We start from the raw sequence: 27,663 nt of genomic DNA on the forward strand, positions 1-27,663 counted from the left end.
TGGGTGGCGCAGTCGGTTAAGCGTCCGACTTCAGCCAGGTCACCATCTCGCGGTCTGTGAGTTCGAGCCCCGCGTCGGGCTCTGGGCTGATGGCTCAGAGCCTGGAGCCTGCTTCCGATTCTGTGTCTCCCTCTCTCTCTGCCCCTCCCCCGTTCATGCTCTGTCTCTCTCTGTCCCAAAAATAAATAAACGTTGAAAAAAAAAAAAACTTTAAATAAAAAAAAAAAAAAAGGTGTGTGGGAAATAATTTTATGAGAACTTGGGTGTCTGAAAATGACTTTATTCTGTCTTCACGGTTAATCGTTTGGGCACAGAAGTTGGAGTTTAAAAAAGTTTTAACACATAAAATTTCTTTTTGTTTGGTTTTGAAAGAGAGAAGCGGGGCGGGGGGTCGGGGACAGAGGATCTGAAGTGAGCTCTGTGCTGACAGCAGAGAGCCTGATGTGGGGCTCGAACCCACGAACTATGAGATCATGACCTGAGCTGGGGTTGGACGCTTAACCAAATGAGTCACCCAGGCTCCCCGGCACAGAATTTCAAATACAGTTTTCGTCATTGTTCTGTAGTATCCAGCGTTCCTTATGAGAAATTGGATTTTTCTTTTTCTTTCTTTTCTTTTGTCTTTTCTTTCTTTTCTTTCTTCTTTCTTTCTTTCTTTCTTTCTTTCTTTCTTTTCTTTCTTCTCCTTTCTTTTGGAGGGTCGGCGTCGTAGTGGCGGGGAGGGCTTTTTGTGGGGAGGGGGGAGAAGGCTTTCCTATCCTCTCCTCTCCTCTCCTCTCCTCTCCTCTCCTCTCCTCTCCTCTCCTCTCCTCTTTTCTTTTCTGTTTTTTTCCTCTCCCCTTTATGTGAACTTTTAGGAGTGTGTCTTTATCTTCATGCCTTAAAATGCTGGGATGATGGACCTTTTTGTGTGGTCCTTTCTCCATTCGTTTTGCTGAGCGCTGTGTGAATATTTTCCACCTGAAGACCTAGCTTTGTAGTCTGAAAACTCCTTTTGCTAATTTCTTCCACTATTTGTCTCTGTTCTTTCTTGCTAACATTGGGGGACGCTGCTGATTCTGTTGCTCATCTTTTCTCTTGTCTTTCCCACCTCTTTGTCTTTATATTCAGCTTTTCTGAAGAGTTCCTCAACTTTTATCTTCCCCAACCTTTGACTCAACTTTTTCACATCAGCTATCACATTTTTTTTGTAAGCCCAGTGAGGGGCTTCAACTTATGACCGTAAGATCAAGACCTGAGCTGAGATCAAGAGTCAGATGCTTAGGGGCACCAGGGTGGCTCAGTTGGTTGAGCGTCCGATTTCGGCTCAGGTCATGATCTCACGGTTCGTGAGTTCGAGCCCCACGTCGGGCTCACTGCTGTCAGCACAAAGCCCGCTTCAGATCCTCTGTCCCCTTCTCTCTACCCCTCCCCGGCTTGCGCTCTCCCTCCTACCCCACCACCCAAAAAAGAGTCAGGTGCTTAACTGACTCAGCCACCCAGGTGGCTCTCAGCTATCATATTTTTAATTTTTAAGACCTCTTATTCTGTGATTATCCCTTTTCCAAAGCCTTCTGTTCTTGTTTCGTGGGTGCCATATTGCCTCACATCTCTGAGACTGATAATTGGGATTAAAAACAAATTCTTTACGTTGTCTTAATCTCCTCTGAGGTCATTGTTTCTGATTTATCTGGGCCTATTCCCTGCTGGAGGTTTTCTCAAATATCTGGTTGTTAGTTTAATTTTTTTATTATTTATATTTTTTTAAGATTTTATTTTTTCTTAAATTTTTTTAATGTTTATATATTTTCGAGCGTGAGAGAGAGTGAGAGTGAGAGACAGAGCACATATGGGGGAGGGGCAGAGAGAGAGGGAGACACAGAATGTGAAGCAAGCTCCAGGCTCTGAGCTGTCAGCACGGAGCCCGACGCAGGACTCGAACCCACGAACCGCGAGATCATGACGTGAGCTGATGTCAGATGCCATCCAGGCGCCCCTGAAGATTTTATTTAAGTAATCTCTACACCCAAGGCAGGGCTCAAGCTCCCGACCCCGAGATCAAGAGTCACACGCTCTTCTAACGGAGCCAGCCGGGCACCCCTTGTTTAATTGTTAAACTGAAGTTACTAGGTTGTAAATTCAGCAACATCTTAAATAACTAGATCATTCTGACCAAGCTTAACACTGTTAAAATTATCTATAATGCTTAGTTACATTCTGATGGAAGAGAATGAAAGTCTAGACGGATTAGGATGGGGTGGGGGGTGGAGGGGACGAATCGGATCTCGCTGTACTGATGTCTGGAGAGAAGAGCCATCCGACTCACTTGGACATTACTGTCTGTAATCATTTCCCCCGAACTGGTGGCTAACTGACCGTTGTTATCCTACCAGGGGAGATTAAGTTGGAAATGCCAAGCATCAGTGTGGACAGAGAGGTGTCTGACCTGGCAGCTGACCCGGAAGCCGTTGAAACCTTAGAGCAGTGTGTGATAAACTGGCTGAATCTGATATCCGCAGCTGTGGAGGGCCAGCTGAAGAAGACCCCTCAGGTAACTCAGGCCGCACTTTTGAAGTTTCCCTGACCGTTCACGTGGCCACCGGAGGAAGAGCCAGGAGTCTGGGGATCTGTCTGACCCAGCCTCTCTTCTTACTCTTTTGTCGCCTCCTTGAAAGTTCAAAGCAAAAAAATAAATGAAAAAAACAAACAAAAAAAAGGGGCGCCCGGGTGGCTCAGTCGGTTGAGCGTCCGACTTTGGCTCAGGTCACGATCTCACGGTTTGTGAGTTCGAGCCCCGCGTCGGGCTCTGTGCTGACAGCTCAGAGCCTGGAGCCCGCTTCGGATTCTGGGTCTCCCTCTCTCCCTGCCCCTCCCTCACTCATGCTCTGTCTCTGTCTCAGAAATAAAGAAACATTAAACAAAATTTAATAAAAAGTTCAAAATCCCCACACCATCGTTCCTGGGCTTTCTGCTGTTAGCGTGCAGCCACATTACCCCGTGGGCTGACAGAGGTCATACTGTGTGTCAGGATGCTGGTCTGGAGGCTTCCTCCTCAGGCTGGTTTCCTTCGTGGCGTGGTACATTGCCCCATCAGTTCTCCAGAGAAAGAGAGCGGCTTGGCTTTCTTAGCCAGAGTCCTGACATTCGCTCTGACTGGACCATCTGAGGTCAAGTGCAGGGCTCGGTTCCCATTTGGAGCAGTTGGGAAGAGAGGGAGGGGTTCTGTAGAAACCACCACAAGTGTGCCTTCCGCACGAGCGATGACGGTTTATGTGTTCGCGTCACGTTGCAGGGTAACGGTCCTCTGGCCGAAATTGAATTCTGGCGGGAAAGAAATGCAACCCTAAGTGCGCTCCATGAGCAAACAAAGCTTCCAATGGTCAGGAAGGTCTTGGATGTGATCAAGGAATCAGATTCTATGCTTGTGGCCAACCTGCAGCCAGTCTTAACTGAATTATTCAAGCTCCACATGGAGGCCTCAGACAACGTGCGGTTTCTGTCCACTGTGGAACGTCATTTCAAGGTAGGCCGGGCGTGCTGCGCTTTGGAAAGTCGGGTCTGTAAATTAGCTCTCACGTGGATTTAGTTTCCTTGTTTGTTTATTTTAAAAATTTTTTTAAACTTACCTGTATTTATTTTTGAGAAATAGAGTGAGACAAAGCGTGAGCGGGGGAGGGGCAGAGAGAGAAGGAGACGCAGAGTCTGAAGCAGGCTCCGGGCTCTGAGCAGGCGTCAGCACAGAGCCTGATGCGGGGCTCAAACCCACGAACCGTGAGATCGTGACCTGAGCCGAAGTTGGACGCTCAACCGACTGAGCCACCCAGGCACCACTAGTTTCCTTGTTTAATTCAGCACTTAAAAAATTGTGGTCACGAACATATAACATTCATTATTTTAAGCACTTGCAAGTATATAGTTCAGTGGCATTAAGTACATACACGAGGGGCGCCTGCGTGGCTCAGTCAGTTAAGCATTTGACTTCGGCTCAAATCATGATCTCACGGTTTGTGAGTTCGAGCTCCGTGTCGGGCTCTGTGCTGACAGCTCAGAGCCTAGAGCCTGCTTCAGATTCTGTGTCTCCCTGTCTCTGCCCTTCCCTGCTCACATGCTCTGTCTCTCAAAAATAAATAAACATTAAAAAAAAAAAACGTACACGGTGCTGGGTGCCCATCCACATGATCCGTAAGCAAGCCATTTTCATCATCCCCGACATAAACTTGGACCCCTTGAGCTCCGATTCCCTCCTCCCTGCCCCTCTGGTAACCTCTATCCCACTTTCTGTCTCTCTGAATTTGCCCCTTCTTGGTATACACGTGGCATCGTACATCTTTTGTTCTGTCTCACCACGACTTTGGTTTACATTCCCTAGTGACTGATGAGGTTGAACACCTTTCACCCTGCTTCTTAGGCCGTTCGCGTATCTTTGGTGAAACATCTGTTGTAATCTTTTCCCCATTTTTAATTTGCCTCATCATTGATTTATGAGTTAAACATTTTTGAATACAAGTTCCTTATCAGATACACGCTTAGCGATATTCCAATCTGTGTGCGTTTTCACTTTCTCAATGACAGTTGTGTTCTTTGTCTTCCCATTTTGTGGGTCAGGAGTTTGGGGAAAGCTTAGCTGGGCGGTTCCTCTTGGCTCATGTACAACAGCTGGGGGGGCTGGGCTGCGGGACCCCTTCCACGTGGCTTCTTCGCCCACACATCTGGCGTCTGGTGCTCCTGGGCCTTTTTTCTACGTGTGGTATCTAAGTCCCTAGTATTTCTCTACGTGGTTTGGATGTCTCAAAGCCTGGTGGCTTCAGGGTAATAGGGTGGCCATGCTTGCTTTTTAAAAAAATTTTTAAAGACTTTATTTATTTTTGAGAGAACGAGAGAGAGATCGAGGGGGAGAGGGAGAGAATCAGCAGGGGAGGGGCAGAGAGAGGGGGGACAGAGGCTCCGTGCTGGCAGCAGAGAGCCTGATGCAGGGCTCGAACTCAGGAACCGTGAGATCATGACCTGAGCCGAAGTCAGACGCTTAACCGACTGAGCCACCCAGGCGCCCCTAATGCTTCTTTATTTTGAGAGGGAGGGAGGGAGGGAGGGAGGGAGGGAGGGAGAGAGAGAGAGAGAGAGAATCCCAAGCAGGCTCCACGCTCAGTGTGAAGCCTGACTCGGAGCTCAGTCTCACAACTGCGAGATCGTGACTTGAACTGAAGTAAGTGTTCTGGTGCTTAAATGACTGAGCCACCCAGTCCCCCGGATGGTCATACCGTTTACATGGTGGCTGGCTTCCAAGAGACCAGAAGCAGCATTACGGCCGCCATATTCTACTGACTAAAGAAGTAACAGCCTGTGCAGACTCGAGGGGGTGGAGATGACTCGGTCTCTTAATGGCGAGGGGGACACAGTCAAGATGTTGTGGCTGTGTTTGGAAAATACAATCTGCCACACGGAATATGTACTGGGTGTGTGTGTGTACTCAATAGCTATACATATATATTCTTTTTCTCTATATTTACTTTTCTCGCTCTCTACGTATCTATTTATGTATATACACACTCCTACTTTATACACTGCTTCAAATGGCTTTGTTTACTTTAATTGTAAATCTTATCTGTCTTTCCGTGTCAGTGTGCACAGACCTATTTCAGACTCCTTTCGGTGGTGAAACGCTTCCTCCCGCACTAAGTACACTTTTTGAATTAGGAAGAGTGAAACTTCCCGCGCACGTGCCGCTCTATCAAACTACTCGGACCCCAAGGCTAAGGTTGCTTGCTCTCTCCGATTAGAACATCACGCACGGATCTAGCTTTCACGTCGTCCTGGAGACCATCCCTTCCATGATGAGTGCCCTGAGGATGGTGTGGATCATCTCCCGACACTACAATAAAGATGAAAGGATGATTCCGCTCATGGAGCGGATCGCCTGGGAAATCGCCGAAAGAGTCTGCAGAGTGGTCAACCTGCGGACTTTGTTCAAGTGAGAAGTAGCGATGCTATGTTTTCCCGAAGATCTTAAACAGCTTTTTTTTTTTAAGTTTATTTATTTTGAGAGAGAAAGAGAATGTCACTGGGGGAAGGGGGAGGCGGGGGGGGGGAGGAGAGAGAGAGAGAGAGAGAGAGAGACAGACAGACAGACAGACAGACAGACAGACTCGGGGCTTGACCTCACGAACCTTGAGATCATGACCTGAGCTGAAATCAAGAGTCGGATGCTTAACCTACTGAGCCACCCGGGCGCCCCTTAAACAGCTTTATTGAAACATGATGCACACACCGTACGATTCACCAGAATGTACAAGCCAACGGCTCTTGGTGTATTTGGAGTTGTGTATCTGTGGCCACAATCGATTGTGGAATATTTTCTCTAATCCAAAAAGAAACCCCAAACCCTTTAGCTGTCACATCCGGCCTCCCCAGCCCACCTTGCCTTGGGCAACCACAGATCTACTTTCTGTCTCTCTTGATTTGCCTTTTCTGAACATTCGTACAAATGGAGTCATACACATGGTGGCTTTTACGACAGACTCCTTCTGCTCAGCACCATGGTTTTTTTCTTTTTCTTTTTTAAATATGAAATTTATTGTCAAATTGGTTTCCATACAACACCCAGTGCTCATGCCAACAGGTGCCCTCCTCAATGCCCATCACCCACTTTCCCCTCCCTCCCACCCCCCATCAACCCTCAGTTTACTTTCAGTTTTTAAGAGTCTCTTCTGGTTTGGCTCTCACCTTCTCTAACTTTTTTTTCCCTTCTCCCCCCTGGTCTTCTGTTAAGTTTCTCAGGATCCACGTAAGAGTGAAAACATATGGTATCTTTCTCTGTATGGCTTATTTCACTTAGCATCACACTCTCCAGTTCCATCCACGTTGCTACAAAGGGCCAGATTTCATTCTTTCTCATTGCCACGTAGTACTCCATTGTGTATATAAACCACAATTTCTTTATCCATTCGTCAGTTGATGGACATTTAGGCTCTTTCCATCGTTTGGCCATTGTTGAAAGTGCTGCTATAAGCGTTGGGGTACAAGTGCCCCTCTGCGTCAGCATTCCTGTGTCCCTTGGGTATCAGCACCATGGTTTCAAGGTTCACCCGTGTGGGAGCCGGTGTCAGGGCCTCATTCCCCTTTAGAGCCAACTAATAGCCTGTCGTGTGGACACGTAGGTTATTTTATTTTAATCAGGATTGTCTTCCTTAGTTATCCTGGGAGACACCAAGTCCCAGGGCCCCTAAGGCCGGAGGGCCTCTGGGATCAATGTAGAAGGAGGTGCAGATGTTCACTTTCCTAAAAAACAAACAAAAAAAAACTCTGCAGGTGAAAGAGGCACAACAATCTTGGCTTTGTCATTTCCCTGTGGTGCTGCAGCCTTCACTGTTGACTTGTGGCCCGGCCCGAGGCTACCGGTCCCCTTCCGGCTGGAACAGAGAGCTCCCCAGGAGAGCCGCAGCTCTGCCGGTTGGGTGGGCGGCCGGCCGGGTGCCGTTCAGCCCCGGGGGTGGCCTACAGATCTGCAAGGGGGTCGCACCCTCGTAGGCCGGTGCAGGGGACTGTGGGATGGGGAGGCCCTGCTCCTCGGGGACGGTGCTCCCCTCGGAAACCTGCTCCCCTTGGGCTGTGTGGCTCGGACCCGCCACCGAGGCTCAGCCTTCCCCCCCGTCGCTGCATCTCTTTGCTCCACAGAGAAAATCGAGCCAGCGCCCAGCACAAAACCTCGGAGGCCAGGAACGCCCTGCACACGTGGAAAAAGGCCTATTTCGACACCAGGGCCAAGATCGAGGCTTCGGGGAGAGAAGCTCGGTGGGAGTTTGATCGAAAGCGGCTGTTTGAGAGAACGGATTACATGGCTGCCATCTGCCAGGATCTCTGCGACATCCTGCAGGTGGGGAGGCTGGAGCGGGTGTTCTCCCATGCCCCGAAAGGTGGCTGGGGTTCGGACGTGGCTGGACGGAAAGCGGTTTGGCTTTTTGATGGCACGCTGTCCGTGTCCAGCGGAAACCAGGAGACGGACAGGGGCTGGCGGGGGAGGGAGGGAAACCCTTGAGAGACCACGCAGAATGTACCGGAAGGTACCAAAGCGGGCCAGACCGCTCGCACTTCTCCTTGTCTCCTGTCACCCCGCTCTCAGCTGTCCTTTGACCTCCGGCCACGCCTGCCTCGTAGCTTTTGCAGAATCCTCCCCCTCCTGTCTTTCCGTTAAATGTCGGAATTCCTCAAAGTCTAGTCCAAGACTTATTCTCTCCTGACGCCACATCATCCTGCCTATTGTTTCGGCTGCTACCCATCCTTCAGGGACTCCTTGTTTATCTGGTCCCTCTCTCTCTTGAATAAACGGTCGAAGGGTCTAGTGGCTGGTTGGATGAATTATCCACTGTTCTTTGTCTCACGAAGGTCCATCCGTCCGTTCATTCTTAGTATTTACGGAGCGCTCACTTGTGCCAGGCACCCGTGCTTGCTACCAGGGCCGGCTACGTCACCTGCCGTGCCCAGTGCAACAGATGTGGGACCCCTTGTTCAAAAAGTAGGAAAAAAATGCTATTAAAAGCATTAAAATCTAAAGCTTTTCCCTTTCTTCTGACATCTCTTACCTCGGCAGGCTTTATTTTTTGTTTGCCCACGACTGTGGCAAAGTAAAGAAGGTGAAGGGAAATTCAACATTTAAATTATTCCATGATTTGGGGCACCTGGGTGGCTCTTTTTTTATTTAATGTTTGTTTATTTTTGAGAGAGAGAGAGAGCGCGCAAGCAGGAGAGGGGCAGAGAGAGAAGGAGACAGAGAATCCGAAGTGGGCTCCACACTGACAGTGGAGAGCCCTATGTAGGGCTCGAACCCATGAGCTGAGATCATGACCTGAGCGGAAGTTGGACATTTAACCGACTGAGCCACCCAGGCGCCCCGAGCATCTGACTCTTAATTTCAGCTCAGGTCCCGATCTCACGTTTGCGAGTTCAAGCCCCTGTGCACTTGGGCTCTGCACTGACAGGGTGGAGCCTGCTTGGGATTCTCTCCCTCTCCCTCTCTCTGCCCCTCCCCTGCTAGCACTTTCTCTCTCTCTCTCTCTCAAATTAATATTTAAATTATTCCATGAGTTTTACCATTCATATTTACATTGCGCAGTGTTCGCTTAAAGGGCAGATACAAGGCCATTTGACTCGTATGCGGAATCACTGAAAAGACGTGATTTGTACTTCGTCACTCGAATGTGCAGATGTACGTCATTGCCAGAATGATGCGACAGCGCGGCACACAGCTGACTTGGTTGGTTTTCTCCCACTTCTTTTAATTTTTTTAATTCAGAAAATTTTTTAAGTTTTTAAAACTTGAATTCCAGTTACTTAACATACAGTGCGATATCAGTTGCAGGCGTACGATATAGAGACTCAATACTTCCATACCACACCCTGCGCTCATCACAACAAATGCCCTCCTTCGTCCCCATCACCTGGTTCACTCACCTCCCCACACCCTCCCCTCTGGTAGCCATTGGCGTGTTCTCTGGAGCTAAGAGTCTGTTTCTTGGTTTTCGTTTCTTTCTTTCCCCCCATGATCCTTTGTTTTGTTTTGTTTTGTTTCTTAAATTCTATGTATGTGTGAAATCATGGTATTTGTCTTTCTCCGACTTACTTCACTAAGTAGAATACTCTCCAGTTCCATCCGTATCCTTGCAAATGGCAAGATTTCGTTCTTTTGATGGCTGGATGATATCCCATTGCATATATAAAATATCACCTCTTCTTTATCCATTCATCAGTCGAAGGACATCTGGGCTCTTTCCATAATTTGGCTACCGTTGATAGCACTGCCATAAACATTGTCCCCTTTTGAATCAGTATTTTCTTTTTTTTATCCTTTGGATAAATACCTAGTAGTACAATTGCTGGGCTGTAGGATAGTTCTACTTTTAACTTTTTGAGGAACTTCCATACTGTTTTCCAGTGCGGCTGCACCAGTTTGCCCTCCCACCAGAAGTGCTAAGGGTTCACTTTTCTCTACATCCTCGCCAATACCTGTTGTTTCTTGTGTTGTTCATTTTAGACATTCTGAGAGGTGTGAGGTGGTATCTCATTGTGGTTTTGACTTGTATTTTCCTGATGATGAGTGATGTTGAGCATTTTTTCACGTGTCTGTCAGTCATCTGGATGTCTTCTTTGGAGAAGTGTCTGTTCATGTCTTCTGCCCATTTCTTCATTGGATTATCTGTTCTTTTGGGTGTTGAGTTTGAGAAGTTCTTTATAGATTTTGGATAGTAACCCTTTGATATCAGAGATGTCATTTGCAAATATCTTTTCCCATTCGGTCAGTTGCCTGTTAGTTTTGTCGATTGTTTCCTTCATGGTGCAGAAGCTTTTTATCTTGAGGAAATCCCAGTAGTTCATTTTTGCTTTTGTTTCCCTTGCCTCTGAAGACGCGTCTAGTAAGAACTTGCTACGGCCAAGGTCAAAGAGATGTTCTCCTCTAGGATGTTGATGGTTTCCTGTCTCACACTGAGGTCTTTCATCCATTTTGAATTTATTTTTGTGTATGGTGTAAGAAAGCGGTCCAGTTCTTCTGTATGTTGCTGTCCAGTTTTCCTAACACCATTTGTTGAAGAGCCTTTTTTCCATTGGATAGTCATTCCTGCTTTGTTGAAAATTAGTTCACCCTATAGTTGTGGGTCCATTTCTGGGTTCTCTATTCTGTTCCATTGATCTATTTGTCTGTTTTTGTGCCAGTACCATACCGTCCTGATGATTACAGCTTTGTAATACAGCTAGAAGTCCGGAATTGTAAGGCCTCCAGCTTCGCTTCTCTTTTTCAACATTACTTTGGCTATTTGAGGTCTTTTCTGGTTTCATATAAATTTTTGAATTCCAAGTTCCAGTTCTGTGAAAAATGCTGGTGTTATTTTGACAGGTGTTATTTATACGGCATTGAATGTATAAATTGCTTTGGGTAGTATAGACATTTTAACAATATTGTTCTTCCAATCCATGAGCATGGAATGTTTTTCCATTTCTTTGCGTCTTCAGTTTCTTTTATAAGTATTCTATAGTTTTCAGAGTACAGATCTTTTACTTCTTTGGTTAGGTTTATCCCTAGGTATGTTATGGTTTTTGGTGTCATGGTAGTGGGACCGATTCTTTGATTTCTCTTTTCTGCTACTTCATTATTGGTGTATAGAAATGTAACGGGGCACCTGGGTGACTCAGTCAGTTGGTTGAACATCCGACTTCGGCTCAGGTCATGATCTCGTGGTTCGTGAGTTCAAGCCCCACATTGGGCTTGCTGTCATCAACCTGTCTGTGCAAAGCCCACTTCAGATCCTCTGTCCCCCTCTCCCTGCCCCTTCCCTGCTTGTGCTCTCCCCAAAATAAATAAATATTAAAAAAAAAGAACTGCAACGAACTTCTGTATGTTGATTTTGTATCCTGTGACTTTGCTAAATTCTCGTATCAATGAATCTAGAAAATTCTCTGGTGGAGTCTTTTGGGTTTTCTATGTGGAGTATCATGTCCTCTGTGAGGAGTGAAAGTTTGACTTTTTTTCTTGTTGATTTGGATGCCTTTTATTTCTTTTTGTTGTCTGATTGCTGAGGCTAGGACTTCCAGTGCTATGTTGAACAACAGTGGTGAGAGTGGACATTTCTGTCATGTTCCTGACTTTAGGGAGAAAGCTCTCCATTTTTTCCCCATTGAGGATGATAATAGCTGTGGGTCTTTCTGATGTTGAGGTATGTTCCCTCTATCCCTACTTTTTAGAGGGTTTTTATCAAGAATTGATGCTGTATTTTGTCAAGTGCTTTTTCTGCCTCTATTGAGAATTTCATATGGTTCGTATCCTTTCTTCTATTAATGTGGTGTATCGCATTGTTTGATTTGTGGATGTTGAACCACCTCTGTAGCCCAGGAATAAATCCCACTTGATCATGGAAAATAATTCTTTTAATGTACTGTTGGATTCAATTTTCTAGTATCTTATTGAGAATTTTTGCATCCATGTTCATCAAGGATATTGGCCTGTGGTTTTTTTTTTCAGTGGAGTCTTTGTCTGGTTTTGGAATCAAGGTAATGCTGGCCTCGTAGAATGAGTTTGAAAGTTTTCCTTCAATTTCTGTTTTTTGGAACAGTTTCAGAAGAATAGGTATTAATTCTTCTTTCTTTATTTTTTAAAGTTTATTTATTTATTTTGAGAGAGAGAGTGCAAGTATGAGTGGTGGAGGAGGGGAGAGAGAGAAGGAAAGAAAGAATCCCAAGCAGGCTCTTACGCAGAACCCCATGTGGGGCTTGAACTCATGAACCTTGAGATCATGACCTGAGCTGAAATCAAGAGTCAGACACTTAACTGACTGAGCCACCCAGTTCTTCTTTAAATGTTTGGTAGAATTTCCCTTGGAAGCCATCTGTCTCTGGACTCTTGTTTATTGGGAGATTTTTGACTACTGATTCAATTTCTCTTTCTTTCTCTGTTTCTTTTTCTTTCTTTTCTTTTGAGAGACAAAGGATCCCATGGGGGGTAGAGGGAGGGAGGGAGAGACAGAGAGAGAGAAGTGGGGCTCAACTGGGGCTTGTGATTTTTACCCAAAGCAGGGCTGGGGCTCACCCGATGCAGGGCACGAGCTCACCTGAAACAGGGCATGAGCTCACCCGATATAGGGCTTGAACTCACCTACTGTGAGATCATCACCTGAGCCGAAGTCAGATGCTTGACTACTGAGCCACCCAGGTGCCCCCTGATTCAATTGCTTTGCTGGTTATGGGTCTGTTCAAATTTTCCATTTCTTCCTGTTTCAATTTTGGTAGTTTGTGTGCTTTTAGGAACTTATCCCTTTCTTCCAGATCTCCCAGTTTGTTGGCATATAATTACTCATAATATTCTGTCGTATAATTGTCTGTATTTCTGTGGTGTCAGTTGTGATCTCTCCTCTTTCATTTACGATTTTATTTTATTTTTTGGTCTTTTCTCTTTTTGATAAGTCTGGCTAGGAGTTTATCAATTTTGTTAATTCTTTTCAAAGAACCAGCTCCTAGTTTTGTTGGTCTGTTTTACTTTTTTTTTTTTTTTTAATTTATGTGTTGTTTATTTCTGCTCTAATCTTTATTTCTTTTCTTCTGCTGGTTTTAGGCTTTATTCGCTGTTCTTTTTCCAGCTCCTTTAGGTGTTGGGTTGTGTACTTGAGACTTTTCTTGCTTCTTGAGTAAGGCCTGTATTGCTATATACTTCCCTCTTATGACTGCCTTTGTTGCATCCCAAAGGTTTTGGACTGTAATGTTTTCATTTTCATTTTTTCATTTGCTTACATGTATTTTTAAATTTCTTCTTTAATTTCCTGGTTGACACATTCATTCTTTAGTAGGATTTTCTTTAACCTTCATGTATTTGTGGTCTTTCCAATTTTTTTCTTGTGGTTGACTTCACGTTTCCTAGTGTTGTGGTCTGAAAATATGCATGGTATTGTTGCATCCACACAACTCCTGAAACAGAACGTTATGGGCACCAGTGACAGTCACAACAAAGTTTATTACAATGAGAGTCAAGGCCGACCGATCCGGACCAACACTCTTGATAAGAGTGTGGCCCCGAACAGCCGGGGTACAGAGTTTTTATGGCCGACCACATCGTTTTATCATCACCTGGGAACAGAACAGAGAAATAGTTCCCAGATGAGTTAGAAACAGTTGCTGGATGAAGTGATTATTTTAGACTTTTTGCCGCTAAGTTGCAACCAGTGGATCTCCTTGACCTTGCCTCTGATGCTCTTCTCTTTGAGCTTTTGTTTCCTTCATTGGTGAAGCCTGATTTATAGGAGTATGAAGCATAATTTACAAGAGTGAAACAAGGCTGTTATCTCTTGACCTTCAGTGTCAGAACAAAGCTGTTATTTTTCAAGCTACACGTTAGCCTTACACTACAATCTAACCCTTACAGTGTGATCTCAATCTTTTTGTATTTGTCGAGGGCGGGTTTGTGACCCGGTATGTAATCTGTTCTGGAGAATGTTCCATGTGCACTCGAAAAGAATGTGTATTCTGCTTTAGGATGAAATGTTTCGAATATATCCATCAGTCCATCTGGTCCAGTGTGTCATTTAAAGCCATTGTTTTCATTTACAATTGTTAGGTCTTCTTGGTAGATAGACCTCTTTATTATGATATAGTGCCCTTCTTCACCTCTTGTTACAGTCTTTGGTTTAAAATCTAGTTTGTCTGATATAAGTATGGCTACTCCGACTTTCTTTTGATGTCATTAGGATGGTAGATGGTTCTCCACCCCCCTCACTTTCAATCTGGGTGTCTTTGGGTCTCACACGAGTCTCTTATAAGTGGCATATCGATGGGTCTTTTAACCCATTCTGAAACCTTCGATCGTCTACGTCACCCATTCTCTCCTCTGCTTCGTCAATCCTGTCGTGACTCTATCCAGTCAGTTTTGCTTCTCAGTTACAGCATTTTATTTTTCCAGTCTGACTAGTTTTTAGGTCTTTGATCTCTGTAGCAAGGGTTTCTCTGGAGTCTTCTGTGCTTTTTTTCGAGGCCAGCTAGTATTCTTCTGACTGGCGTTCTAAATTCTCGTTCAGATATATTGCTTCTATCTGTTGTGAGCAAATCCCTGGCTGTGGTTTCTTCTTGATCTTCCTTTGGGGGGGATTCTCTGCCTTGTCATTTTGTCTAGGTTTTTGTCTTTTGCGTGTTGTGAGAGCTTGTTATGTTTCTTGCTCTTGAGAATACCGCTGTATTGAGGGGGTCCTACCTGGACCAGGGGGTCCAGGCCTGGTGCTTCGGGAAGGGTCTCTGGCGACGGGGCACTGTGCTGCTGTGCTTTGGTTGCTCTTTCCCCCAGGTCAGTCCTCTGCAGAGCTCCTCCTTGCTTGCAGGGAGGAGTGTTTGGACTTTTAACTACGTGCGCTTTGATTTGTTTGTTAAAGGAAGCTCGATCCAAAAAAAGAGAAAAGGAAAAGGAACCAAAGCCCCAAACGGACAAACAACTATAAGCCTGATTCAACGAGAGAAAAAAAGAGAGAAAGAACGTGACTGATTCAAAAAATGAGACAAGGGGGGCACCTGGGTGGCTCAGTTGGTTGAATGTTCAACTCTTGATGTCGGCTCAGGTCACGATCCCAGGGTTGTGGGATCGAGCCCTGCGTCAGGCTCTGTGGTGAGTGTGGAGCCTGCTTGGGATTCTCTCCTTCTCTCTCTGCCCCTCCCCTACTCACATGTGCACTCTCTCTCTCAAATAATAAATAAACTTCAAAAAAGAAATAAAAAAAAAAACCCAAAAGCCCCACAAAAAGTGAGAGAAGGAAATGAAAATACAAACAAATGAACAAAAAACTCTAACTCTGATTCCAAAGGAAAATAACAAAAAAAGAAAGTCTGGTCCTATTTCCAGCTTCAGAACTGAAGCTGACGCTTTGGAGCCCTCTATGATCAGTGGGTGGGGTGCGTGTGGGGGGGCCTGTGCTCCTCCTCTGGGGGAGAGGCCCCCTGCACCGGCTGGCGCCCAGTCAGACAGCTCAGCAGGGCGCAGGGGGCGCGGTCTGATGTAAGCGGCTCGAGCCTCCACTGGGGGCGCTGTGTTGGTTGCCGAAGTCCCGGGTGCTGGTGGTCGGGGAAGGTGGCGTCACCCCGCTCTCCGGTCCCCAGGGAGGGGAGCTCAGGCCTCCCAGGCGAGCCAACGGTCTCCCCTCCTGTGTCCCAGGCTTCCGTCAGATCCCTGCCAACAGGCCGACTGTGCCCAGGCTGGTGGGGCTGGGATTCGAAACTCCCAATCTTGGGGCGCCTGGGTGGCTCAGCGGGTTGGGCGTCTGACTCTTGGTTTCCGATTGGGACACGATCTCACACTTCGTGCGACTGAGCCTCACGTTGGGCTCTGCACTGACAGCATAGATCCTGCTTGGGATTCTCTCTCTCTGTCTCTCTCTCTCTCTGTCTCTCTCTGTCTCTCTCTCAAAATAAATGTTTAAAATAAAAAAGAAAAACTTAACCTGCTCCTCCCTCCGGAGGAGCCCCTTGCGGTGCTGCACCTGGCTCTGTTCGGTCCCAGAAAAGCAGTTGTGTGGCCCCGTAGGCGCCTGGGGTTTATGGTGACGCACAGTGACAAGCTGTGGCCACATTGTCTGCCCTCAGCGCGTGCCTCTGTCCCCCTGCTGTGGATCGGCCGCTCAGGTGTGCCCCCAAGTCTTTTGTTCTGGGAGAGGCCATCTGCCCTCTTCCAGATGTACTCGGAGAAGGAAGGTTCTCTCCCAGTGCGCCCCCGGGGATCCCCACCTGACACGCTGTCGCCGGTCTTCTCCTCCCCCCCCCCCCATCTGCCCGGCTCGACTTCCGGGAATGGTGCAAAATTCCAGACCCTCAGAATGTGAGCTCCTCTGTTTGCAAAAACTTGTGATAGTCCGTTTCTCTCGATTCCCCGGTCGGTGGTTTTGGGGGGTGTTTTTCTTGCATGACCCGAACCCCCTCTCTCCCCCACTCTCTCTGTCTTCTCTCCGGGAAAAGGGCTCCCTCCCCTCCAAGGCTCCGCGGCTCTTCTCTCCCCCAGTTCACGTCTCTGGCCTCCTGGTACCTGCCACGGTCTCTCCCTCTAATTGTGCAGATTGTTCTCTTTAATCCTCGGGCTGATTTCCTAGGTGCTCAGAATGATACGATGTTGACCGAGCTGGGTTCCAGGGACCAGGCAGGTCCAGGGTCCCCCTACCCCTCTGCCATCTTAACTCCTCTCTCTCTCACTTCTTGGTGCGAGCACATTCTGCCAGGATTCTCTACCTCCAGCTTACCAACGGGTAAGGAAGGGCTGGGTGGGTTGCCTGCTCTTTGTCCTATGTCATCGCTCAGGGGGAGTAGTTGGCCAACACAGGGAAACAACAGGAAGTTACAGAACCGATATGGTAGGTTTCCTGATCAGGTGTGTTTCCTAGCCCACTGTTCTGGAAGCAAACTCCGGCTTGAAGGGAGAAGGTGGTCTCTCATCGCAGCCTGTGTCCTCGTGTACTTGTCTTTGATGTGACACATTTCCCTGTGCTGGCTGCGAATGTCCCCCCAACCCCCTGAACTGCCGTACGTAGTCCCACTAGAATTCTGTGCTTGTGGGGCGTCCCATGCTGTATGTGACAAAGTGGAAGCAGACAAGTAGATCCCACGTATCTGCTCACATGTGTGCACGGCCGCCCTATCAGATTTCATTTACAAAACACACGTTCAAAGACAAAATTACTGGGGTGTCTGGGTGGCTCAGTCGGTTGAACATCCGACTCCGGCTCAGGTCATGATCTCACAGTTTGGGAGTTCCAGCCCCGCATCGGGCTCTGTGCCGACAGCTCAGAGCCTGGAGCCTGCTTCGGATTCTGTGTCTCCCTCCCTCTCTGCCCCTCCCCTGCTCGACCCTGTCTCTCGCTCAAGAGTAAATAAACGTTAAACACACTCATGGAAAACCGAAAGGCAGCCTCCCTGTGTTTTGTTTGTTTGGACAGGTTATGGAGGAATTTTACAATATATTTGGTCCAGAACTAAAGGCAGTGACGGGGGATCCCAAGCGCATTGACGATGTCCTGTGCAGGGTGGACAGCCTGGTCACCCCCATGGAAAACCTGACCTTTGACCCCTTCAGCATCAAGTCTTCCCAGTACTGGAAATATGTGATGGATGAATTCAAGATTGAAGTTCTGGCAAGTAACTCGTCTATAGATTTGATCTTGGAAGTGGGTACCATGGTTCCCCCATGTTAAATTTGTTTCGTTATGCTTAGGATTTTTTTTTTTATAATCACAAAAAGTAATACCTGCTTACTTGTAAAAAACAGAAGCAATACCATAAGAGAGTCTTAAATACAGACTGGACCGAGGATTGCTGCAGGGGAGGTAGGTGGGGGGATGGGCTAAGCGGATGGTGGGCATTAAGGAGGGCACTTGTTGGGATGAGCACAGGGCGTCATATATGAGGGATGAATCGCTGGGTTCTACTTCTGAAACCAATGCTACACATATATGTCAACTAACTTGAATTTAAATAAATAAATAAATAAAAACAAATGATACCGAGGAATATGAGACAAAAATGAACACTCCTTAATCTTTTTTGTCCCCATTCCTATCTCTAGGCAGAATAAGGTTAAGTCAAGCTACACACAGTAGCATCTCTACAAAGGTGGGTTTGCTGTATGATTGGGGAGGACCTAGGAGGCTGCAGAATGGGACTTGATTTAGTAGGCAGTAGGGAGCCACTGAGGTTACAGAGTGAGGTAATCAGAATTATGGTTGAGGAAGGTTCTTCTGGTCACAGCATAGGCTGATTTAGGCCGGGGAATGAGAGGAGGTGGGGAGATGATATTAGGAGGTTGTGGCCTGGGGTACGGGGGAGGCAGAACCCGTCAAAGAGAGGCTGTAGCTGAGAATATGGTTTCAGGCCACACAGCGTGATAATATGGTGGATGGTCCATCGTGGTTACTCTTTCAGCTTCATGTGGGAGGCACATGGGGAGGCACATCAGCAGCGTCCCCATTTTAGGTCTTGAGTAATTGTTTTTATAACCAGAGCATCTTTTTATATGGGCAACCCCAGACTGTTCTTGGGTTATCTAAACATTTCCATTTTAATTACATCCGGTGTATTCTCAGCTTCTATTTTGTTTTAAGTGTTATTTTTATTTATTTTTTTAATTTAATGTTTACTTATTTTTAGAGAGAGAAAGAGAGAGAGAGAGAGAGAGAGAGAGAGAGAGAGAGAGATAGAGAAACAGAGCATGAATGGGGGAGGAACAGAGAGAGAGGGAGACACAGAATCCCAAGCAGGCTCCAGGCTCTGAGCTGTCAGCACAGGGCCCGATGCAAGGCTTGAAGTCATGCACCACGAGATCATGACCTGAGCTGAAGTCAGTCACTCAACTGACTGAGCCACCCAGACGCCCCTATTAATTTTTATTTTTAAAAATGTTTATTTAGTTAGAAGGAGGGACGGAGTGCACAAGTGTGGGAGGGGCAGAGAGAGAGAGAGGGAGACACAGAATCTGAAGCAGGCTTCAGGCTCTGAGCTGTCAGCTCAGAGTCTGACGTGGGGCTCAAACCCACAAACCGTGAGGTCGTGACCTGAGCTGAAGTCAGACGGTAACCGACTGAGCCACCCAGGTGCCCCTAAGTGTTACTAATTTTTAAATTGAATTTTTCATTGAAGTCACTTTGTCAAGGAATACTAAAAGGCAAATAATAAGAAAAAACAGCCCCATGCTTAACCTTCTCCATTCCCATTCTTGATGTCATTTTTCACAATTCTAGATGTTTCTTTTGTTCACCTTCGTATTTCCTAAAGAACTTGCCAATGTGGTTATTTCCTGATGTATCTAATATAATCAGTTTTAGACAACTGTTAACTTTTCAGAGTAGATGTGGACTTTACTGTCCTACTCCTTCCCCATACCCACTTGCCCCCCTGTCATCTAACAGAGATTTATCATAACTTTTGGCTAAATTAATGATTAGTGTTTACTCCTTATGTCTGTGCAAACAGTGTTCACTGCTGAGCCAAGAAGCACATCATAAGCACACTGCCTTTCTTGTTCAACCCTTCATTTTTCCTGAAGTTAATCATTGCTTTTATTTTTATTTGCCTGGTTATTTACATACCTGTTATTTTTTTCCCCAAATGCTCTAACATCTCTGCCACATATTTATCAATAATGGGTTCTGTCTGCTTAAAAATATGAGTGTTATTATTTTCCTAGAGGCCTTTGTCCCAGAGCTCTCTGTCCTTCTGTCCCAGTCTATATTGTTTGCTCTTTAGATTTATTGCAAAGCAGTCACCCTAGGACTTCTCATCTTTTCTCCTCTGTATTGGATCCTGTTTTCTAGATTTCACATCTTCCTCTTTTCTTGTTTAGGCCTTTGTTTTGCTGAAGCACATTTTTTAGTATCTTCCTAAGAAAGGTTTCATGGGACATCTCTCTTTTATGTCTTGTGTGAATTCTGAAATAAAGTTAGGTACAGAATTTAAGATTGAAGTAACTTTTCTTTGCAGGGGGCATCTGGATGGCTAAGTCGGTTGGGTGCCTGACCCTTGATTTCGGCTCTGGTCATGATCTCACGTGACCAGAGTTCAAGCCCTGCATCGGGCTCTGTGCTGATAGCATGGATCCTGCTTGGGATTCTTCCTGTCTCTCTGCCCCTCCCCTGCTTGTGCTCTCTCAGTCTTTCAAATTAAGACTTAAACAAACAAACAAAAAAGAAATAACTTTTCTTCAGATATTGAGGGTATTGTTCATTGATTTCTAGCTTCTAGCATTATCACAACTCTGCTGTCCTTCTGATTTAATTTTTCTAGAACTAACCTTCCACTCTTCATAGACTGGGGCGGGATGAGGGTATAGAGGATACATGGTGGCCTGGCTGTGCAGGGCGGAGGAAGGATCCTGTGTTTGCCCCTCGCCTTCCTGGTGCCTTGTGTCTCCAAACGTTCATGGAGGTTTCGTGGGGAGTAAATAGGTACCTGCCTGTTCCCCTATTGCCAGCATTTCGTTGTAATCCTCTGCCTTCTGTAGAGTTTCCATCTGCCTAAGACTCCTGAACTATCTTCTCTCCTGTTGTGTCCTCTTCTGCTTTCTTTGTTTGTAGGAGTTAACACTTAAAAAAAAATTTCCTTCCTACCATTTTGAGTGGAACGAGGGGAGGGGAACAGAAAACCAATGTGGCCAATCTACTGTTTTTTTTATTTTTTTATTTTTATTTTTTTAACGTTTTATTTATTTTTGAGACAGAGAGAGACAGAGCATGAACGGGGCAGGGGCAGAGAGAGAGGGAGACACAGAATCAGAAGCAGGCTCCAGGCTCTGAGCCATCAGGCCAGAGCCCGACGCGGGGCTCGAACTTACGGACCGCGAGATCGTGACCTGAGCTGAAGTCGGACGCTTAACCGACTGAGCCACCCAGGCGCCCCGCCCATCTACTGTTTTTAACTGGGTGCCAGCTTCCACTAAAGCACAAGGGAAATCTATCGCAAGTCACAAATTTGTTTTTTGCTTATTTCTTGCCACTTTGTTTTTGCAGGATAATTACGGGGACAGGAGGGCTGTGTTTCTGACTTTTGCTTTTTTTTTTTTTTTTGGCAGGTTATTGAAAAAGAAGCAAAAAATTTTATTGATGAATCTTTTAAGACACTTCGATCAGCTGAAGCAGCGTTTGACATGCTTCTAAAATTTAAGCATATTCGTTCACGGGACGCTATTAATCGGCAAATGATGATGAAATTTAATGACATCCTGGCACAGTATTGTAAAGAGGTAATTGAAAGATCGACAGGTGCCAGAGCGGGGCCATTATCTGTCTCTCCTATTCAAATTCACAGAGACTGTGGAATTTTCCCCAGTGAACATGTCACATGCCACAGATAACCAAAACAAAGTGGGTTTATTTAGTGAGGAAATTCAGTAAGAATTTATCAGGTATAATATCATAAACCTTACATTGTGATGGGCTCTGTACGAGTTTGTAGTTGTAATAATCACATTAATAACAGCAGAAGTCCTAGCTAATCGTGTGCCGAGATCATGTATGTATCTGCATATTAATTCAGAATAATGTATCCGGTGCTCACACATTTCTAGGTATGGTGTTAGGCACAGAGATAGATAAATTAAAACACAGATTTTTCCTTCAAGTACCGAGTGGGAGAAAGAGACAAAAAAAACAAAAACAAAAAAACCCAACTTATCATCTTATTCAGAGGACGAAATGAGAATATGTGAAATAATTTGGTCAACGTCAGTTAGCAAAATACAAAGGGACAAACTGGTCTCCAAATATGTGGTTTCCTCTTGATGCGGTACCAAGAGACTACGAACTTTGTAGTAAAAACCTTTACTTTGTAGTAAAGGTTTGTTATTTTACGTGAAGCTTTGAAAGTCAGAAGTCTACAGTGGTTGCATTGGGTTGAAAACAAGGAGTCAACAGGACTGTAGCCTTTCTGGAGTCTCTAGGGAGATTCGATCTCCTGGTTCCCCCCCCCCCCCCCCCCCAGCTTTTAGAGATTCATGGCCCCCTTCCATCTCCAAAGCCAGCGATGGCTAGTCCCACTTCCGCCTGGGGAAAGACTCTGACCCTCTCTTCTGCCTCCTCCTTCCTTTTGTGAGGGCCCTTGTGATTACCTTGGGCCCACTCAGATAATCCGGGGTCATCGTCCTATTATAAGGTCAGCTGCTTGTCAACCTCAATTCCCCTTTGTCATGTAATGTAGTAAATTTACAGATTCTGGGCATCAGGACCAGGGGATGCCTGGGGGATGGGGGGGATGTTATTCTGTCTCCCACATCTAATTACCCACGTGAGAATGTGGAGATGCTTCTTTTATTTATTTATTTTTTTTAATTTTTTTTTTTCAACGTTTATTTATTTTTTTTGGGACAGAGAGAGACAGAGCATGAACGGGGGAGGGGCAGAGACAGAGGGAGACACAGAAACGGAAACAGGCTCCGGGCTCTGAGCCATCAGCCCAGAGCCCGACGCGGGGCTCGAACTCACGGACCGCGAGATCGTGACCTGGCTGAAGTCGGACGCTTAACCGACTGCGCCACCCAGGTGCCCCGAGATGCTTCTTTTAAAATGCAGGTCCAGGGGCGCCCGGGGGGCTCAGTCGTTTAAGTGTCTGACTTCGGCTCAGCTCATGATCTCGAAGCTCATGAGTTCAAGCCCAGCATCAGGCTCTGTGCTGACAGCTCAGAGCCAGGAGCCTCCTTCGGATTCTGTGTGTCTCTCTCTCTCTCCTTCTCTCTCTCTGCCCCTCCCTGGTTCGTGCTCTGTTTCTCTCCTCTCTGTCTCTCTCTTTCTCTCAAAAATTAACTTAAAAAATAAAATAATAAAATACAGGTCCAGACCATGTGGTCCACCAAGTCCACTTCTGGGTGTATTGAAAAATTGAAAAGAATGCTTTTTAAAATGTTTATTTATTTTGAGGGAGAGAGAGAGAGAGCAAGCGGGGGAGGGAAGAGAGAGAATCCAACCAGGCCCCATGTTGTCAGGGCACACCCCCACGCGGGGCCTGAACTCATGAACTGTGATAGATGAATGGATACATAAAATGTGGTCTGTCCATACAATGGAATATTCCCAGCCTTAGAAAGGAAGGATATTCTTTTTCTTTTTTAAATTTTTATTTATGTATTAAAAATTTTTTTAAATGTTTATTTTTTGTTATTTTTTTTAATGTTTGCTTATTATCGAGAGACAGAGCATGAGCATGGGAGGGGCAGAGAGACGGGGAGACACAGAATCCGAAGCAGGCTCCAGGCTCCGAGCTGTCAGCACAGAGGCCGACGCGGGGCTCGAACCCACTAACTGCGAAATCATGACCTGAGCTGAAGTTGGATGCTTAACTGACTGAGCCACCCAGGCGCCCCTTAATGTTTATTTTTGAGAGAGACAGAGCATGAGCATGAGCAGGGGAGGGGCAGAAAGAGACGGAGACACAGAATCCGAAGCAGCTCCAGGCTTCAAGCTGTCAGCACAGAGCCTGATGTGGGGCCCAAACCCACGAACCGTGAGATCATGACCTGGGCCGACGTCCGACGCCCAACCGACGGAGCCCCCCGGGCGCCCCAAGAAAGGACATTGTGACACAGGCTCCAACATGGATGAATCTGAAGACATCATGTTAAGTGAGATAAGCCAGTCAAAAAAATCCCAATTACTGTTTGATTCCACTTACGTGAGGTGTTTAGAGGAGTCAGATTCCCAGAGGCAGGAAGTAGAGTGGAGAGCACCAGCGGCCAGGGGAGGAGGAGGGGGAGTTAGTGTTTCACGGGTCAGTGTGTCAGTTTAAGACCATGAAAGTGTGGGAGGTGGATGCAGGTGGTGGTTGTGTGACAGTGTGAATGGGCTTAATGCCACTGAAATGCATTTAAATGTGGTAAACTTTGAGGCGCCTGGGTGGCTCAGTCAGTTGGGCATCCGACTCTCGGTTTCGGCTCAGGTCATGATCGCACAGTTCGTGAGTTCGAGCCCCGCATCGGGCTCTGTGCTGACGGCTGCTTGGGATTCTCTCTCCCTTCTCTCTCTGCCCTGCCCCCCCCCCCCCCCCAAATACATAAACATTAAAAATGTAAAGACCTACATCTCAAGTTAAATCTTTCTTGGCGAACATGCTGATGCATATCACAGACCACTTTTGATTGCTTTTCAGATCGACATAGTTAATAAACTCTTTGTTCAGAACCTGGACAACCCGCCACTGTGTAAGAACCACCCTCCGGTAGCAGGTGCAATCTACTGGGAACGGTCCCTCTTCTTTCGGATCAAGCACACCATCCTCCGATTTCAGGAAGTGGAGGAGATATTGGAGAGTGACCGAGGAAGAGAGGTATGTTGCTTCCCCGGAGCTGTCGCCGGGCGTATCTCACGGGCGACCTAGAGCCGCCGGTGTGAGAAGCAAATCCTGGCCTGCGACTTCGAAGGCCTTTCCTGTGGTCCCTGATTTCAGGCTCATACATATGATCGTACATGTGACATCTTCCAGGTAACAGGCACGTGGGCTTCTCTCTGAACTTGATTTTCAGCTTCTCTGGAGGGTGACCATCTCTCTGATAATACTGTTCCTCCCCCACCCATGGGATTTTGAATGTTATATAGAAGGGGTTGACAAATCTTTTCTTGAAAGGTCCAGAGAGTAGGGGCACCTGGGTGGCTGAGTCGGTTAAGCGTCCTACAGCTCAGGTCATGATTTCGCGGTTCGTGAGTTCAAGTCCCACGTCGGGCTCTGCGCTGACAACTCAGAGCCTGGAACCTGTTTCAGATTCTGTGTCTCCCTCTCTCTCTCTCCCCCTCCCCTTCTTGCACACACGCGCGCTCTCTCTCTCTCTCTCTCTCAAAAATAAATAAATGTTAAAAATAAACTTAAAAAGGTAAAAGCCGTTCTTAGCTCTTGGGCTGAGGTCTGCTGATCTCTGCTCGTCGGCCTGGATTTCAAGCCATACCTTCTCATACACACCCTGCAAAATTCTTGGAAATCTCTATACTTATTTTTGCAAAATGCACTAACAGATTTTTTTTTTTAAACGTTTATTTATTTTTGAGACAGGGAGAGACAGAGCGTGAACAGGGGAGGGTCAGAGAGAGGGAGACACAGAATCCGAAACAGGCTCCAGGCTCTGAGCTGTCAGCACAGAGCCCGACGCGGGGCTCGAACTCACGGACCGCGAGGTCATGACCTGAGCCAAAGTCAGCCGCTTAACCGACGGAGCCACCCAGGCGCCCCAAGATTTTTTTTCTTTAATAGAGTGAGAGAAAGAGAGGAAAAGGTGTTAGATTTCTGAGGACAAACTGACGATTGCTGAGTTCTTTGACAGGTGAGACAGAAGTACTTGGAGGTGGGTTGGACAATGAAAGACTATGAAGACAGAAAGTATGAGCTGTGGAAAGAGGTAACAGAACAGGCCCTGCCGAATCTTATGAAGAAGAGTCTGCTTACTAAGGTACGTACTTCCAGACCCTTGTCCAGATCATGGCGGTCAGGTTAGGTGATGGCGTCTGCGATTTTCTGGAGGTCTGGTTTGTCGGCACGGTTTGCCGTTGATAGGTATTTCCAAGTGGAAGACAGAGAAGGGCCAAGGTTGTCCGGGGAGGAGAGGACAGGGGCAGAGAGGGAGGAGGCGGAGGCAGCATAAGGTCACGGTTAGGAAATGCGCCCGAATCCGGCAGCCCTGCTGACTCTGTGGGCGAGCGGCTTCACACCGAGCCTCAGTTTCCCCATTTGTAAAATGAGTTGCATCAGATGACATCAACACACAAAGTATTAGCTGAACCGGGTGTGAAATGGCTGACAGTTGAGCTATGGAAAAAACACCATTTTGCACGATTCACCCTTATGTACGGTGCTTTAGCCGGAGCCTGCTGCCCAGCAGACGCTCCGTAAAGAAATACTAGCCGTGAGGGAGGAGAGACCCGCGCACAGCATCTCTAGGTGTGTGGCCTCTGAAATCCTGAAGTAGGTTCCGAAATGAGTGCAGAGGGCCGGACTGGAGACGGCTTGGGTCCCATCAAAAGGGGCAGCTCCTGGGGCGCCTGGGTGGCGCAGTCGGTTAAGCGTCCGACTTCAGCCAGGTCGCGATCTCGCGGTCCGGGAGTTCGAGCCCCGTGTCGGGCTCTGGGCTGATGGCTCAGAGCCTGGAGCCTGTTTCTGATTCTGTGTCTCCCTCTCTCTCTGCCCCTCCCCCGTTCATGCTCTGTCTCTCTCTGTCCCCAAAATAAATAAACGTTGAAAAAAAAAAAAAAATTAAAAAAAAAAAAAAAAAAAAAAGGGGCAGCTCCTGCTCAATCCCGGTCTCTGCTTGTCAGCGTTCCTGGTTTTTCCAGGGAAGCCAGAATTCCGGATTTGCGTGCGATTGACCACTTTTTGGACGTGGGTGGCTAAGTCGAATTCTTTAAACCCTGTTCACTGAACAAAATACGTGTTCTAGCTAGCTCCAGCCAGCCTCCTGGTCTATCAGGGCATCAAGGGCCCTACGCTGATCGTCTGCAAATTTACGTTGAACTTGGGTCATCTGGACCGCTTCTCGGACCGTCCTTGCCATGCTTGTGAAATGTCTCTTCCACAGACTTCTGCCGCTGCTGATGAGGCTTCGAACTCCGAGAAGGGGGCCGTGTTTGTAGTAAATTTTTCACCTGCTCTCAGGGAGATTATTAATGAAGCAAAGTACTTGGAACAGTTAGGATTCCCCGTCCCCGAGTTAGCAAGAAATGTTGCTCTCCAGGAGGACAAATTTCTTAGGTAAAAAGATTTGTCTCTTAAATCAACAGGGAACTTTTTGATCTCAGGACCCCTTTCTATTCCATTCCGTTACAAATTATTGAGAACCCCACCCCCTCCTGCTTTCATTTGTCTGCATTTTATAGCTACCGGTATTTACCATGCTGGAAATTAAAACGAAGCAATGTGTGAACTGTGTATCTATCCATTCTCCTGAAAGTAACAATAACAAACCTGTTATGTGTTAAAAAAAAAAAAACAAACACTTCCTAATGAGAAGTATACCCATATTTTCCAGAAAAGGAAGTTAGTGGGAAGGTTGGCATTGTTTTAAATTTCTGCAAATCTTTTGATCAAAGTTTTAGGCTGGTGAAAGGTCTTTGGTAACCTAGATAACGGGTAAGCTGTTTACGAGCTCTGTTGTGTGTCCCCATGTCAATGACTTTCCTGTAACGCACAGGTACACAGACGGAATACAGCGTATGCTGGATCATTATCACATGCTCGTAGGAAAGTTAAATGAGGCAGAGGCTCTGCTTCTCGACGATCATTCCCAGGAGTTGATAAGAGTGTTTAGGTCTGGATATACGAGGTTAAACTGGAACTCACTAGGTAACATAATTCATCCTCCTATTCGTTGCCTTTTAGACTTTGGAATGCAAAAAATATATGCTTGTAGGTTATTTTAGTTGAATTATAATCTTCGCATGTCTGTAGACACGGTCAACACCCAGGTTTTGAATATTAATCATTTATATTTGGTGGAACTTTGAATTCATCTCAAGGCTTTTGTGGGGACTGAAGACAAGATTTGGACACTCTGCTGACCCAGTGCTTTCTCCTCCAAAAATAAAGCAGCCTTTACTGTTTTTCCTAATATTTTTCTATTGTTTTCTAATATTAAAATTTTTAATTTTGAGATAATTTATAGATTCACACCCAGTTGTAAGAATGAATACAGAGAGGTCCTGTTTACCCTTTACCCAGTGCCCTGGCAGTAAC

At 46.4% G+C, this 27,663-nt stretch overlaps 1 protein-coding gene across 4 annotated transcripts in view; it reads left to right on the forward strand.

Annotated features, from left to right (window-relative positions):
* Positions 1-27,663, forward strand: part of DNAH10 (dynein axonemal heavy chain 10) — a 146,046-nt gene that overhangs the window by 18,053 nt on the left and 100,330 nt on the right. For 3 of the 4 annotated variants that reach the window (XR_003973202.2, XM_030336257.1, XM_030336259.1), the window contains exons 7-16: positions 2,373-2,530; positions 3,272-3,502; positions 5,757-5,947; positions 7,651-7,849; positions 17,412-17,606; positions 21,035-21,205; positions 24,100-24,276; positions 25,262-25,387; positions 26,372-26,682; positions 27,122-27,273. Coding sequence is in view for 3 of the 4 variants with exons in the window: in XM_030336257.1 (XP_030192117.1) it covers positions 2,373-2,530; positions 3,272-3,502; positions 5,757-5,947; positions 7,651-7,849; positions 17,412-17,606; positions 21,035-21,205; positions 24,100-24,276; positions 25,262-25,387; positions 26,372-26,682; positions 27,122-27,273 (1,911 nt within the window). In the remaining variant the exon portion in view is untranslated. The remainder of the gene's footprint in view (positions 1-2,372; positions 2,531-3,271; positions 3,503-5,756; positions 5,948-7,650; positions 7,850-17,411; positions 17,607-21,034; positions 21,206-24,099; positions 24,277-25,261; positions 25,388-26,371; positions 26,683-27,121; positions 27,274-27,663) is intronic. The other variant, XM_030336258.1, reaches the window with a different exon arrangement.

Source organism: Lynx canadensis, chromosome D3 (assembly GCF_007474595.2).
Source record: "Lynx canadensis isolate LIC74 chromosome D3, mLynCan4.pri.v2, whole genome shotgun sequence".
Lineage (NCBI taxonomy): Eukaryota > Metazoa > Chordata > Mammalia > Carnivora > Felidae > Lynx > Lynx canadensis.